General features: G+C 36.6%; 2 protein-coding genes across 2 annotated transcripts; one reads left to right on the forward strand and one right to left on the reverse strand.

The window, feature by feature from the left end:
• Window positions 1-305: 305 nt before the first annotated feature.
• On the forward strand, window positions 306-6,396 carry LOC146000630 (23 kDa integral membrane protein-like). Its single transcript, XM_083138388.1, has 4 exons — window positions 306-464; window positions 1,914-2,084; window positions 3,481-3,687; window positions 5,468-6,396. The coding sequence occupies exons 1-4, from the start codon at window positions 306-308 to the stop codon at window positions 5,555-5,557; spliced, it is 627 nt and encodes a 208-aa protein (XP_082994514.1). The 3' UTR covers window positions 5,558-6,396.
• A 491-nt stretch (window positions 6,397-6,887) lies between these two features.
• Window positions 6,888-7,958, reverse strand: LOC146000785 (ionotropic receptor 21a-like). The gene has a single exon (XM_083138402.1). The coding sequence runs from the start codon at window positions 7,956-7,958 to the stop codon at window positions 6,888-6,890; it is 1,071 nt and encodes a 356-aa protein (XP_082994528.1).
• Window positions 7,959-15,129: the final 7,171 nt, after the last annotated feature.

Raw genomic sequence — 15,129 nt, forward strand, 5'->3', positions numbered from 1 at the left:
ATCTAAATCCTGAATCCTGAATCCCTTGCATGTGAAATTCCAATTCCCAAATATGAATGCATTATCGTAGATTCGATAACCAAGTCCTTAACTCTGGATCTAATAATGTTGGTCCTGGATTCAGTTATCCTGATCTTACGACCATAAATAAATAATTTATTTATTATATAATAAATAATTCGAACCCCCTACCTCCCACTCCTCGCCACGCCCTTGAAATCAATGCCACCGAATGAAATAAATCTAATTTTTCAATTTTGGATTTCCTTTTGGAGTTTCTGGTGATCTTCAACCTGCTGACAGCGATGTGTATGACGATCGTACAACGTCACTCTGGGGACTACTTGGACGCAGCGTTCACGCAGAGCCCAGTGGCGATCCTGGTGGCCTGTTTGTTCACCATCATCGCATTTGCTTTCCTCTACTGCGGGAATGAGCATAACATGTCCTGTTCGCTGAATGTGGTACGTATAACATTGATTTCTAAAACATATTATTAATTTGGTCTGCATGTTAAGTGAACTTTTGTTGTTATTCTCAGCAGTGGTACATGCACACATTCTCATTCCTCAAAAGCTTTCCTGTTCCTTGAAGTTGCTCTTAATGTAGTACGTACAAGAAGAAGTGTGAATTCGCCCACTAATAAATATATGAACGTTGAGAAAATAATTCAGATAAAGTAGCCAATCAGAAATGAGCTCCATGTCACAGGTGCGGGTGTAATGGCGGACAAGTTCGATGTAAAAAGATATATCACTTCACATTTCCAAAAACCGGCAACCAGAATCATTTACTTAGCTTACTTTCCCACCAAATTTTTCTATCACCTGTCTTTTTTTTCACAAGTCTCCTTGTTTCGGAAGAAAGAATTTACAAGATTTCCTGGAACTAATGTGTTGTTTTGAAACTTTCATACTGGAAATAAACAAGTGGGTTTGCTTTGCAAGAAATTAATAATAAATACTAAGAAATGTCCCTTCTCTCGCGAAAACAGGAAAAAGCAAGATGATTTTTAAAAATAATTAAAATGCACTAAATGGCATGAAAACCCCCTAAAAATGCAAAACCGTGCAAAATCGACAAAAATGCAAAAAAACGCCCCATTGTTGTTTTGAAACCCATGAACATCTGAGCAATGTATTGCGTTTTCCAAAAAACAAAAAAATTATGCATCAAAATCCCAACCTTACTCATTACTATGTGCAGAGTTGATAAGGTGTTTTCAAATATGTCTCTTTTTTATCAGTAGGGAGCGGAAGTTGATGACCTAAAAAATATAGGTATATGACCTATAGAATATCCTAAAAAATGGGAAAAAATAACGTAAAAAATAAAAAAAATGGCCATTAAATTTGTTAGTTTCAGGTTAAAAGTTGAAATGAAAAGGAAATTAAACAAAATTCAATCTTGCTTTTTTAAAAAAAGGCACGAAATACCACATGCACATTCAATTAAAATATGCAACGAATATTTCCAATGGAAACAACCGAATAATTTTAAAACAATTTTATGAAAAAGTTGTATACACTGAATGAATTGGTGTAATGTTCATTAATTACCCGCATCTTTGCCTGGTGATGTAGTGTGGTGTGTTTCTGTGGCACTGTAAAAAAAGAAATCTTGCGAGATATACGTATATAGGCCTATTCACCTTGGTGAAAAGACTCAAGAATATTACCAAAATGAAAGAAGTGACAAAATATGACGAAACAATGCACCGAATATTGCTAAAAATGACGGGAAAATGCCGAAAATCGGGGAAAATGACCTAAAACCTGGCAAAAAAATGCACTTTAAAATTACCGTTTTCGGGTTCTAGACGAAGTGTAATATTGTGTATATCTAATGGGCATCGTGTCCGAGATGTCAGAAAAAAGATGACATTTCATCAACTTCCGATCCCTATTTATCAGGGTTCCTTCATACTTGGCGTCCTTCTAGTGGTGGAGGGGGCTGCCGCCATCAAGTTATACAGCTCTCTCGGGGAAATGAAGCAACATCTTGCGTGGAGGATGGGAAACGGGACCAAGAAGTACCTGGACTTGGGAACCGATACTTATGTATGGGATGGCATTCAACGTCAGGTGAGAGACTGTTCGACTTTCGTTCCTTCTTCCTTATGCTTTTTCTCAAGAAAGTGTTTCTATCCTTTCCCTTCGGAACAAAACAAGATTCAACCTGAAGTCCAATGTATGCTCAGATGGGCTAATCAAGACTGGGCCTGCAGTTTTAAGTTGGATTCGAATTATTGTTCAGGGTCCCTCGACCAAAGATCGGCTCCAAGAGCGCCGGGAGGGAGTCCGTCTGCCCCTTTCAAAATTGATATCGTTCTTGGGGAATTCCACAAAAGAGGGCTTCTTAAAGTGCTTGATGTTAGCAAAAATATGATTATAGACTGGGTGCACACCCCTACAGGTAATTCTGGCGACAGTCATGCTTATGGGTCCCATGAACTGTGACATGTTCTTTAGTCAAATGAACATGATTTAACTAAAAGAGCAAATAATAAGTTCACATGAAAGACTCGAAAGCATTCACGTGATGCCTCTCAGGGTATGAGGTAATATCCCTCTGTTAGTTCGTCAAATAAAAATCAAAGTTAAGTTTGCACTAAGAAAAAGGAAGTCTATTTTACTTCTTTGCAAACTAAATACTTATATGCCTAACATATAATCCATTTCACTCAAAGAAATTAAACTTCTTATAATTCAACTTGATCACTCTATTCAAAAACCGAGCCCGAACTTCAAAGTCAAGACAAAACACCATCGTAATTGCCATGGTAACAGCCCTTACAAGATGAGTATATACAGGTTAGTCACTATCCTGACATTATCAGTTAGGTAAATTACAGAAATTAAGATTAAAGAACAATAAACATTTGTACAAGAGAAAAGATAATTAATAACATTAAACATTAGTGCAAAGGGAAAGGACGTGTCAACTGTAATGTCCTTCAAGGTGGGTCTCGAACTGAATAAGATTGAGAGTCACTGTTAGAGAGTGGTTGACTAGTTTGGCTGAGAGCCTGGGAAAGGCGTCTCCAATTTTTGTTCCGGGCATATCTGTGTTGTGTCGCCTTCTACAATATGGGTTCATATTTTTATTATTTGTTCATATTTTATAATGTTGTCATATATGTAGCTTCATGTTTAGTGTTTCATAAATGAAACGTTCCTGCTTTTCAATAAGTTTGCCTCCTATTGCTCAAATTTCTGGCGGCGCTTATGCGAGGAGCCGCGTGATGTGCTGAAGTGCATAGTTAATCTAGTTTGCCAATCTCTCCCCACAAGTTGGCACCACTGCGTCCTCTTGAAATGTCCCCTTTTCTTCTCAAATTGCTTTTCAATTTCTCTACGGGCGAAGGAAATTTCCTTACAATTATCATCACGGATCCGGACCGAACGTTCTTATGGAACATGAAATTGCCATACGGTTGGCAACACTGTGTCACTTATCCTGAGTTCGATTCTCTTTCAGTTCTCATGCTGCGGTATCCATGGACTCGAGGACTGGAAGAGTATATATCTGGCCACGTCGTGCTGTGGATACAAGGACCCTCCGTGCATGTACCCACGTGATAAGGACGTGGTGTTCTCAGATGGGTGTCTCGAAGTGGTCAACAGCGCCAGCTACAGTGGGGCAGTGGTGCTGATCACTTCCTCGTTGTTCTGCGCCATGTTTCAAGTATGCCTATATCATTACTGCTACTATTACTATTACCACTATTATAAGAGTAGGTCTACGGTTACTAAACTGTTACACTCTGTCCCGGGAATCTGTGGCTCAAGGTCGCGCATAACGGTAGAGAAGAGGAGAAAGCGAAGCAGTACGCGCTGTTGTTAACAGCCGATAGCCGAAGTCATGCACGCACTTCTCCTCTCTCGAATCACCACTTGCGCAGACACTTGTTTTCATCGCTTGCTCCAGATTCCCGGGATAGATTATTGGGATGTAAGGGGTGACCTTCTGGTAAGTTACCCAAATATCAATCTCACTTCCCCCGTAGTACACGACGATTACTGATTCTGCATGCCAACGAGGCTCTGGCGCCTGAACTCATGGCCAGCATAATTCTCTGTGGGGTCGTCCTTGTGTGCTAACTTGTGCCCCTTTACAGCCTCAGCTTTTAACTAGAGTTTAGAGATCTTGTCCTCGGAGATAGTAGGAGTTTTAGTTCTTGCTAAGTAATAATTGAATAAATTAGTTTTAAAAAAGGAAGACATTTTTAAAACACACATTTTATTTTCTTGTTAGGGGCCTATCCTATTTTTTTTTTAGTTAAGTGTATTATCCCCGTATTACGTCAGGGGCAAGAATGGACTAAGTGCTGATGCTCCCGCCCTATTTTAAAAAATAAAAAAATCAACTATGATTCTATAAAATCTGCTCTCATTTGAAAATTCGCAAACAAACATTATATCATTATAATGTGACGTTCCTTTCTGGTGTTCGCCAGCTACGGTAGCTACCCAATCTCCCTGTGCGGCGGAGTTATGAGACTTTCCTTAATGGTATGCTACACTGAGCATTCTAAGGACGTAACAATTTGAAAAAGAAATAGCTTCTTGCCATTTTACAAATTTAATAACACATTTTACCTTTAAACAATCACTGCAAAATAACAACAATATTCACAAACACAATCACATTTCAATTAAGCTGCGGCTTTTCCTTCATAACAGTGTTTTTCACAAAATCAACATCATCTCACGCAACTCAACTTACTTTCTCCTTTTCACGCACTGTTGTCCTGGCAACGGAATCAATCATAGATCGGGCAGTTCTACAAATGTTTATAAACCGGAAATGACTTCCGCTTCCGATATTGCGTGTAACAAATATACAGCAAAAATTACAAATTTCAATTAACGCAAACAACAGTATTGAAACTAACAAATAAATCAAACAGATTTCTGTGAAATTAACAGAAAACAAATAAAATATTACATATGGCCAAAATAAACAAGGCGTATTAATTTTTATAGACTTAGCAAAACTCAGTGAACCATAAAGTATTATTGCATAGGCTGGTTATTCTTGAAATAGCACCCAGATTTTCTAAATGGTTCGTGAGTTATTTACTGAATTTATTGTCAAATGGGACAAATTAACCTACTCTGAGAATACAAACATAGCTTGCAGAGTGCCACAGGGATCTCCTCTATAACAAATTTTATTCGCATTTCTTTATAATTTGTATAATTCCTATCTTTATAGTCTCAGGGTGTGTTCTTTCTTTCCTCGTCGGTTTTCTGCCTCTTTAGGATAATCGCGACAATGATGATGAATCTAAATATAGGGATCGACTCCTATTTCTTTTACTATCCTTTTCCTCTCACTTTCTCTATTAATTCAAAATCACCGAGCGAGCACGGAAAACAAGCAAGTAATCTACTGATCTGACTTGCTTAATATGCGTTTAAAGATGATATGGTAACTAAATCATATTCTCTGTTGTTTACAGGCCCTTCTTATATTAACCAGCTGCTCCCTCAGAGAAAGAATTGACGAGGCCAGGCGAAAGCAAAGGGGTCCATTAAAAGTTATCATGTAAATGATGGACGAAAAAAAGCAGAGTGGGATTTATAGGGGAGATGAATGGGGAATGTATCCTGTCTTGCACTGCATTGGAGCACAAAAAAGCCAATAACATTCGTCCAGTCTGCTAGAAACTTACTGTAATTTGTACGTACATCATAGCTAATATAGGCATTTGTTGTAAAATTATAATATGGAAGTAGGCCACTTTGTGTATATTCGGGAATTTTTGTGTGATGTAGCTTGGAGCCTTTCGAAAAAGTTGAACAAAACAGAATTCTGCAATGCATTTTTTCCAGTGAAGATTTTCCAAGATAATTCAAGAAGAATGTTAAAATTATTCTTCATTCTCCATGTTCATTGAATATCTCGGACGAGCAAACCACTGCATAAATGTTGCATTTCTCCAAAATTAACCAATTCTTAAAAATAAACCAAAATACAAGGCGTTAAAGAAAGTTGAGGCCCCCTACTTTTTTCTGAATTGCTCTCTTACTGTAGAGTGCTAAATGTTAAGTGAATCCAAATATTGGATTTTTTTTTCTAAAAAGAGAACATGTAGTATATTGCTATAAGAATTATGGGCAATAAGTAATAATTTGTATTTTTTCAACTCAGGCCAATATCTATAACTACAAATCCCATATGATGTAAGTTGTTTGCTGAATATAGCGCTGTTTTCATTGTATTCTTAAATAATTGTGTGTGTATATATTTTGAATGTGTTTTACTGTATGCTCTTTGACAATGCAACAAACTTTGATTTTGCCTTTAAAACAACAAATATACCACAGTCATGATGTTTTGCAAAAACTCATAATGATGTTAAACTTTGAAATAAAAAATGATCTAAAATAATGCAGTTTGTGGTGTATCTATCACTAATACCTTGTTATCCTGTGTGCATAATTAAATAAATAATTATAAATAGTTTTTGTACCTTTTTCATTATATAATATAACCAGCATTCAAATCCTATACAACCTGCATTTTGTTATAAATACTACATAAAAATGAGAATTCCTTCTTCGTCTCTAACATCTATCCTGTTATCTCATGATATTATATTATTGCCCTCTTGCAAGAGAATGGTGATTAACTCAAATTAAATGCCCATTTTTCTTTATTGATTTACGTGTGGACTACAGCTCAATTATTCTTCGTTCTGTTTGTATCACGCACTTGAAATTTAATTGAGCTCAATTATTATCAACACGGAAAATGATATAAATAATTCATATTGTTTGCATTACATATTATAATAATTCGTTTAGAATGTCTATGCTAAGGTAGTTGAATAATATCTATCAGCTGGTATACTTTTTACATTGGGCAAATATGCGGTGCTATAACTTGTTCTTGCAAAACCAGAGCTCGAAAGATAGCACCATCGTCGATATGAAACAACCGAATAACGAAACGATATACAGGCCTTTTATGTTCTCCAGGGTCAATGGTTCCTGTGAACCAATCGCCTGTTGTGAATCTTGTGCTGATATGTATCCTTCAGATTTTAGGCTATGCAAGGTTTCCTTGAACAACTTCTTAACTACACCAATCTCTATCAACGTTAGCAAATGTCTGCTGAAGAAGTCATGAAGAGTCGAGTTCTTCTGGAAGGCTATGGCTATAGGAACGTCAATGATAGTCTCCCTTAGCACGTGAATTCTTTTCTTGGCACTCTCGCTCAGGTATTGCGCGTCAAGGACAAACTGAGAGTATAGAATTTCAATCGGTAGAGCCAACTGACCACTCAGAAAGTTTGTGTTCACGTCGAAATCTTGCTGAAGATTCCGGTAGTTAGTGGCTAGGCTTGATATTGTGGAATCCTCAGAGTTGGACACGATATCGTACGTCCAATAGCCAGTAGCAGTTGGAGATCCCCAGGACATACCACTGGAGTATAACTCGGCGATTGTATCGATGTTGGTTGGTTTACCTGGCACTGTCATGGAGGAGATTAGATTACTGCAATAGTACTCCCCAATGAAGAAGGAAAACAGGCTTAAGAATGTGAAAAAAATTCGCATTGATGTGAATGAAGGATCGTCGACGTTTTGCCGGAAGAGGAAGCTGATGACGTGAAATACACATGCTTGAACTGAGAACCCAGAGATTGCTTTTCGTCTACTCGCTGCGATTATTTTAGGAGAAACGTACCAAAGTCCTCCACCAACAAACAGCAAAGCAATGACGCCGAACCATGTTAAACCTTGAAATGGATTAACAACAGTAAAGAGTCCAATAGAACCTACTTCACTATCTTTCGTGATGAAAGTCACTCCGATTGATGCGTATGCGATCGAGTAGGACATGATTTCCCAACCAGACAAGTCCAAGAAAAATCCACAAACGCCAACGTCAGCCGCTGATGACGTCAAATCACCAACAACGCCGCTATTGGTGGAGCCCCACATTTCTTCACTCCTCACAGCCACCACGTCCAGAGAATAGTTAAGAATCCCCGACAGTTCTTGAAGAATCTTGATCTCAATCCCTCCATACTCGAATTCACCGTTAGAAAGGTTTGATACAGTAGAAAAAGGAGGAAAGTGGAAAGTGCTTACTCTTAAATTTCCACCGTTTATCAACCTGTTCTTCACTTGTACACTAGCACCACAACTTACAGAGATTCCAACAGGAATACACGTTATCGTAATAGTTGGTACATCCATCACAGATGCATCAACTTCACTCGTGTGTAACACATGAGTATCTTTCAAGAACTTGCGAAGATTTTCGAATTCACAGCTTCCGAAATCACATAGAACGATTACATTCTTCGGGATATTCTGCTTCCGAGCTATCGAAGCGAGCATATTCTCAGCACATAGATGGTCTGACATGGAGAACACAGCCACTTCACAATGTTGTCCCTGGATGGGCCTGTCCAGCAACGAGATTTTCAGAGAACAGTCAACTTTAATTTGGACAATCGGAATTAAACGAACGGAATATAGTGTAGGATACATTTTTATTCCTGCTATGCGTATCCATGAATTGTCGTCTGTAAAGAAAACAACGCACTGGATCCCATATTGAAATGCAGTCAAGGTACTGAAGATCGACTCAATGAGGCTTGATTGTTCGATGGCTTCATCCAACATCTCATTGCATATGGAAAACTGGATGAAATATGGAAGAACGATGAAGTAAAATGATAGAATACGGTCATACATTGGATTTCGTAGAGAACACCTGAAAAATACGATTTATGTAAACATATATATATTTTAAAATTTAATTGTTGCAGGGTGTCGTTGCCTTTGAATTAGTGATTGGAAACATGGCGTGTAATATGACAATGGAATGCACTATCCTTGCCTGCATTTCTAAACTTATTCTGAGTCTTTGATTGTTTACGGAGCAATTTAAGTGTACTGTTCAACCAGGGAAGAAAATTAGTTCAGTAAGTATTGTCCTCACCATGTACATTTTACTCAATGAGAACTTCAAAATTTGAAACAAAACAAGCTGTTGGGGATCTTTTCACCAGCATACGTAACATCTCTAAATTCACGTAAAATACAAGAGGAAAATTAATGAAAAATAGTCATGGACACTGAACGAAGAATTATTTAAGTTTACGTTTACTATCATTTAAACGTTACCGTTACTTTCCTTCCAAAAGTAATGTCTTAAAGTTACGGTCCCTCCAAATGTAACATGTTACCGTTACTTTGCTTCCAAAGTAACACGCTACGGTTACTTTGCTTCCAAAAGTAATGTCTTGTCGTTACTTTCCCTCCAAAAGTAACATGTTACCGTTACTTTGCTTCCAAAAGTAAAGTCTTATCGTTACTTTGTTTCCAAAGCTTTGTTTTGTTTCCAAAACTTTACCTTGTCACACAATAAGGTCATTTAACTGTCTTCACAAATATCGCACCTGTTCTCTATAGACTATATTTTCCCAGCGTTACTTTACACGAACAAGCTTAAAAGAACACAACAAAGCATGTTTCATTTGGCACATGAATCCTTCAGTTCTGAATTTACCAAGTTAAATAATGAATTTTATTGTTACAATTGGTCTTGTCATTTCGGCAACGTCTTACTAATGAAAGTATCGAAAAAGTAACGTGAGTTACGTTACTTCTCAAATTCGCAAGAGTAACTTATTGAAGACAGTTTCTTACCTATCACTTCGACTGGTGACCTAAACGAGATGTCCGCTAACATCGAGACACAAAGCTGAAGTGATAACTTGCAGTTATCATCATCAAGCAATCACATAATGTTATGTCGTTGCGCATAGTAGGGAACATTGAAATCGAACCGATCATGACTATTCCACGTGTGCATTGATGTAGTAATGTATGCACAAACGGTAATGTATTGATATATAATAAGCAACTTGACACTATCGATTATACCCCAGGGAACGTAACATATGACCATGTGTTAGAGGTTAAATACGCTGACACTAGAATGTTATTTGGTGATACATAACTATTTAATTTGCGCAAGGTCTTTATTAATGGTTTAAACTAACTTGTCATGTGACAGCAAATATTTGAAGAGCTGTGAACCGGCTGTTATAAATACCTTGCAGTTAAATCTATTATAAAAATCGTGAAATATAACTTTACGAACGCCTGTGATAAATTGAATACAAGTTTCCTTGACTAGTTCAAGACGTCTTTTCTGTGCGTCCACTGTTTATTTTTTTAGTCGCCACTTTAAATATTTCCCATTTTTCACACATATGACATTCCTTTGGGGAAATTTTGAACAAAGGAAGGTTATAGTAGTGGCGACTCTTGGAATTTTTGGGGTGTAGGAAGTTATGGTAAAGAGGCCGAGGAAAGTTTTCGAAAATGCGTTCAATTACACAGTGACATGTATCTCCTGTGCCTTGGATTAGACATTGGATTTGTAATGTTAGCTACAGGCCCTCCCTGCCTGTCATGTGTGGATTAAGAACAGCTTTGCCAATAGCAACCTCCTAATTAAAAAAAAAGGTGCTGTTTCAACTCATAAATTATGCTGGGGTTTATTATTATTATTATACAATTATTATTAATTTATTATCATCATTTTCTGATGACTGTAGTAGTTTTAAGTTCAATTTTATTTTGCTATTTTGGAGTTGTGAACTGCGTTATTGATTATTTAATGTACTTAAGCAACATTAGGAATTTCGACCATTCAATAAAATGGGTTAAGCATAGGGTAGAGCGGGTCTACTCCGCCCACAGGGCTTTTTTCGCCAGAAATAAGAGGACAGTGTTACTGCGCAAACGCTATGCGCAGCGGAGACCTCGCCCCGCTTTCAGTCGGAAGCTTGGTGCATGTGCGACAACCAGGGTTGACAAAATTTATGTTTTTTTAAAAAAAGAACAAAACAAATTGTTTTTTTTTTTGTTGTTTGAAACATGTTTTTTTTGTTTTAAACATAGTTTTAAACATGAGTTTAAAAAACATGTTTTAAATATGTTTTAAACAAAAGAAAGTCAATCTTTTCCCAGAAAATTATAGTTAAAGTCGTTATAGAAAAAATTCTCTTTTTTATGAGTACAGTGACGGCAAGGACAGTTTATTTACCTTTGGAAATAAGGTTTACCATACTGCAGGGTAGGGGTGTGCGGGACAGAATTTTTTGGGTCGGGGCGGGAAATTCTAAATCCCGACATTCGGGACGGGGAAAATTCTTAATTTTGCGAAAAAGTTTAGAAATTTTCGGGACGGGATATGTTCAAAATTTTCCAAAGCTCTTGAAATCTCGAATTCTACACGTAATTTCCATCTTAAGTGCTTGTTTTTGCACTTCTGGTACAAAAACTAACAATTTTCGATAAGTTCCAGACATTTACAATGCAGAAAACGTCGAAAATTGATGATTTTTTAAAATGACCATTTGGTATTTCCCGACTGCTTGGGAAGTCATTTTCCGAAGTCGGGATCGGGACGAGAATTACCCCCCCCCCCCCCGATCCCGGCTCCGACTTTTTGGGATCCCGCACACCTCTACTGCAGGGACAAAAGTTGGGGTAATAGCCCCCTTTTTTCCCCCACTGCTGAAGTAGGTTAGGATTCATATTCATCTAAATTTCAAGAAACTAAATATTATAGAATTACTATCTTCGTCCTGGAAAAATCAGGGTGAAATAGTTCCTGCTGCCTGAACAGTTTAGAAGAAGGAAGTGGCCGATTCTGGAACATTTATTTTTTATTTATTTATTTTACCCTGTTTTTATGCTAATATCCAAAAAAAAAATTTTTACCATTTTTATAGTGTGAAAAATATTTTTTTTTAATAAAGGCCAAAACACCTGAATTTTACCAATTTTTTTTATAGTGTGAATTTCACAATTTCTATAGTCTATAGGGCAAAATCACCATATTTCAAGCAAGCATTTACAAATATCATATTTTTAAAAAAGAAAATAGATGTGTACAGTACTTACTGTACAGTACAGTGCAGTGAATGTGTGTATATATATTTAAATATATATATATTATTCAAAATTGTATCTACAATTGAAAATGTAGATACTGATACAAAGTTATTACTAGTGGCAGTATATAAATAATTATTTCTTCCAAATATATATATTCTGAAATCATGTACGTCTGAAAAAATGTACATGTCTGTATTTTTTTAAAGAAAAGCAAAATGCTATATTTATAAAAATATATAGGCAGCTGGGGATGTGAAGCATCCAAAATTGAGCATAGTAAATGAAGTTAATTTTTTTTAAATATATATATATATATATATATATATATATATATATATATATATATATATATGTGTGTGTGTGTGTGTGTGTGTGTGTGTATTGAATAATAGCCAAATTGTAAAAGCAATCAAAAGTGTCAGTGCCAGTAATGTATATCAAAGTTATCTTGAAGAGGTTTCTTTTAAAAAAATAAAAGAAAATCTTGAAATTATTTTATATGTTAAAAGCTGCTGCCACAAAAATACAGTATTAAAAGAGAAAAAAAAATCACAAGTCAAGCATTGATTATGCAAACTTATTTTGCTTCTGACGGAAGCTAAAGTTGTCCCTCTGATGGAGGGACCAGGTCCTGGCAGCCTCGGACACTATGCTATGTATATAATATTGCAAGATATTTTTTTTAGATTTAGCATGCTTATTTGCTTACAGGCTCAAATGCAAATGGTCTAACCAAGGAATCATATGTTTTTGCTTATATACGTACGGTCCCATGAAATGACGGAATGTTACAGCATTTCTATTGGCTGCTGTTGCCCGCACTAAAGAAAGGGACTTTCCCAGTACAGTAGTGACGAACGTTTCTGACGCAATGCGGTTGGATTACTGTGAATCATTTAACAGTTGTAGCTATAAACTTAGTGAAATGTCATTCACCACAGTTGAATAGACAGAAATGAAGTCCCAGAATGTCTGGGTCAAAATAATGCTGTCTAAAATATCAATACTTATTACATGCAAAGCCACTATTCTATATATTGCATACAAAGCTAACATTAAAACATTAAAACATTAATTATTCTTTTTATGTTTGGGAGGAGGAAATATATCTGCATTATTTTATAGCATATGAAGATCAGATAAGATAATTCAACATATATTCTTTGTTCTGTAATGTATGCAGAGATAATGATATCTCGAAATACAGAATTGTTGTCGGATCAGATAAGAGAATTTCCAAACATGTAAAGGGTTATTATTTATTCATCTATCCGACATGAAACGGAGAAATATATGTTGTATTCTCTTACTGATCTTCACATTCTATAGAATGAGCTTGATACTTCGATTTTTGCTTTTCCCATCCGAAATTTAACTGCGAACTATTTAAATACGAAAATTTCGAGAACGAATTATCATAGAAAGATAGGGTTTTTTGCATTCATTTCATCTTGTAATTCTCTTTCATTGGATAACTGACTCGACATAGGTCATCGTAAAAGAAGATAAAACTTTTATTTTATATCTCAAGAATTAATATTGCGTCGTTGCCTTGTAATCAAGGGGTGCCGGGTTTGATACCTGGTGGGGTACAAGTGGTTTGGATCTCATTTTAAACTGTAGGTCCAGTCGCTGACAACATCCATTGTTTGGTTCTGGCTATCCGATTCCTGTTTCAAGAAAACCAGCAAAATATATTGGTGAGGTACGTGATGTTCATTGTGTTGCTACCCTTCATAAAAACATGCTGCTTATAACTTAGAAGATACCATCTGCAAATATTGATATATATTCCCGTGAAAATTATTCTCTTGGTAAAATTTACGTTAGTGTATATCCATGCACAAGAAATGGCGCGTTTCTTTATCCACAGTCCTCACACGGCGCGCGATTACAAATTTTTGTATTTGGGGCTATTCTGCCCGCGAAAAGAGGGGCTATTTCCGCCCATATGCAAAGTCAAAGTTTTTTGATATTAATGATTTTATTACTTCATATAACTAAACATAGTGTTTCGTTCTTTCATTTCAGATGGTACGGACCAGTACGGACGTACAAACGTAAAGGTCCGGGCAAAAAATGGACGGAGGAAGATACGAATCGAGCCATTTCCAGTGTACTAGTGTACTAAATGGTCATGTAAGTGTGAGAGGAGCAGCAGGTCTTCTGAGAGTACCTTATTCAACACTGAAGGATCGTGTTCATTTACATAAACGTCAGGAAGCATTGGAAGAAAAAGTAGTGTCTACATCAGTTGGCCACCTCACAGTTTTCAGTTTGGAGGAAGAGAAGGATTTTGTTTCAAGGTTAAAGAACTTGGCTGCAAGAGGTTTTGGGTGCACATCGGACCAGATTCGAAGGGCGGCATATGTATATGCCACTATGAAGAATATACACCATCCTTGGAGTAGTGAATCAAAATCTGCTGGCAAGGATTGGTTTACAGGTTTTATGAAGAGAAATAGTGACATCTCGCCTATTAGGCCTACTAAACAGCGTCGAGGGAATAATGAGTCAAGTGACGAGGTACTGCCAATCCAACTCGAAGACGTTGACGAAGAAGATGCACCATGCTGATTATGTGGAGTGATGTATTATTCTACGAAATCAACATCAAAGGGTGACTGGATAAAGTGTGAAAAATGTGGAACATGGTTTCACGAGGTGTGTGTTGGTGCTGTTGGCAGGAACAACTTCATTTGTGGCAAATGTTTGTAATACAAATCATGAAACATTGTGAGCGAAATAGCCCCATGTACCGGTCGTAATAGCCCTGCTCATTTTGAGATTTCCAATTCTTGCATCACTTCATGTTTTGTTTAAACAAAGCCGTACTTTGTAATATATTTTTTAAAATTAGTATTTGTATGCTTGAAGGGAATAATAAGGTGTGTTTTGCTCTTTGATCTTTACAATAACTCAATTTTTTTAAATTTCTTTTATAATGCCTTAAATTTGAAATAGGCGGAGTAGCCCGCTCTACCCTAGTGCTTGAAAAAAGTTAAAGAAAATTCCATGACTTGTAACGGCGTCCTTTTGTTTTATTTGTGACCTCCAACTTTCTACCGATTTCCTTTTATGAAATGTTCCTTCCTTGTTAAATCAGGGAGGATAATGAAAAAAGATGAAAACAAGAAGATGGATCACGGTCTGTAAAAGCTCGTCCCTTGGTCGGCATACTTCCTTT

The sequence above is a fragment of the Lepisma saccharinum genome, chromosome 1, assembly GCF_977018435.1.
Source record: "Lepisma saccharinum chromosome 1, izLepSacc3.1, whole genome shotgun sequence".
In the NCBI taxonomy this organism is placed as follows: domain Eukaryota; kingdom Metazoa; phylum Arthropoda; class Insecta; order Zygentoma; family Lepismatidae; genus Lepisma; species Lepisma saccharinum.

Coding starts and splice junctions, on each gene's coding strand:
- LOC146000630 (XM_083138388.1), top strand. CDS start 306: ATGTGTATGACGATCGTACAACGTCACTCTGGGGACTACTTGGACGCA. Junction 2,085..3,480: donor GGGATGGCATTCAACGTCAG/GTGAGAGACTGT, acceptor ATTCTCTTTCAG/TTCTCATGCTGCGGTATCCA. Junction 3,688..5,467: donor TGTTCTGCGCCATGTTTCAA/GTATGCCTATAT, acceptor TGTTGTTTACAG/GCCCTTCTTATATTAACCAG.
- LOC146000785 (XM_083138402.1), bottom strand. CDS start 7,958: ATGTGGGGCTCCACCAATAGCGGCGTTGTTGGTGATTTGACGTCATCA.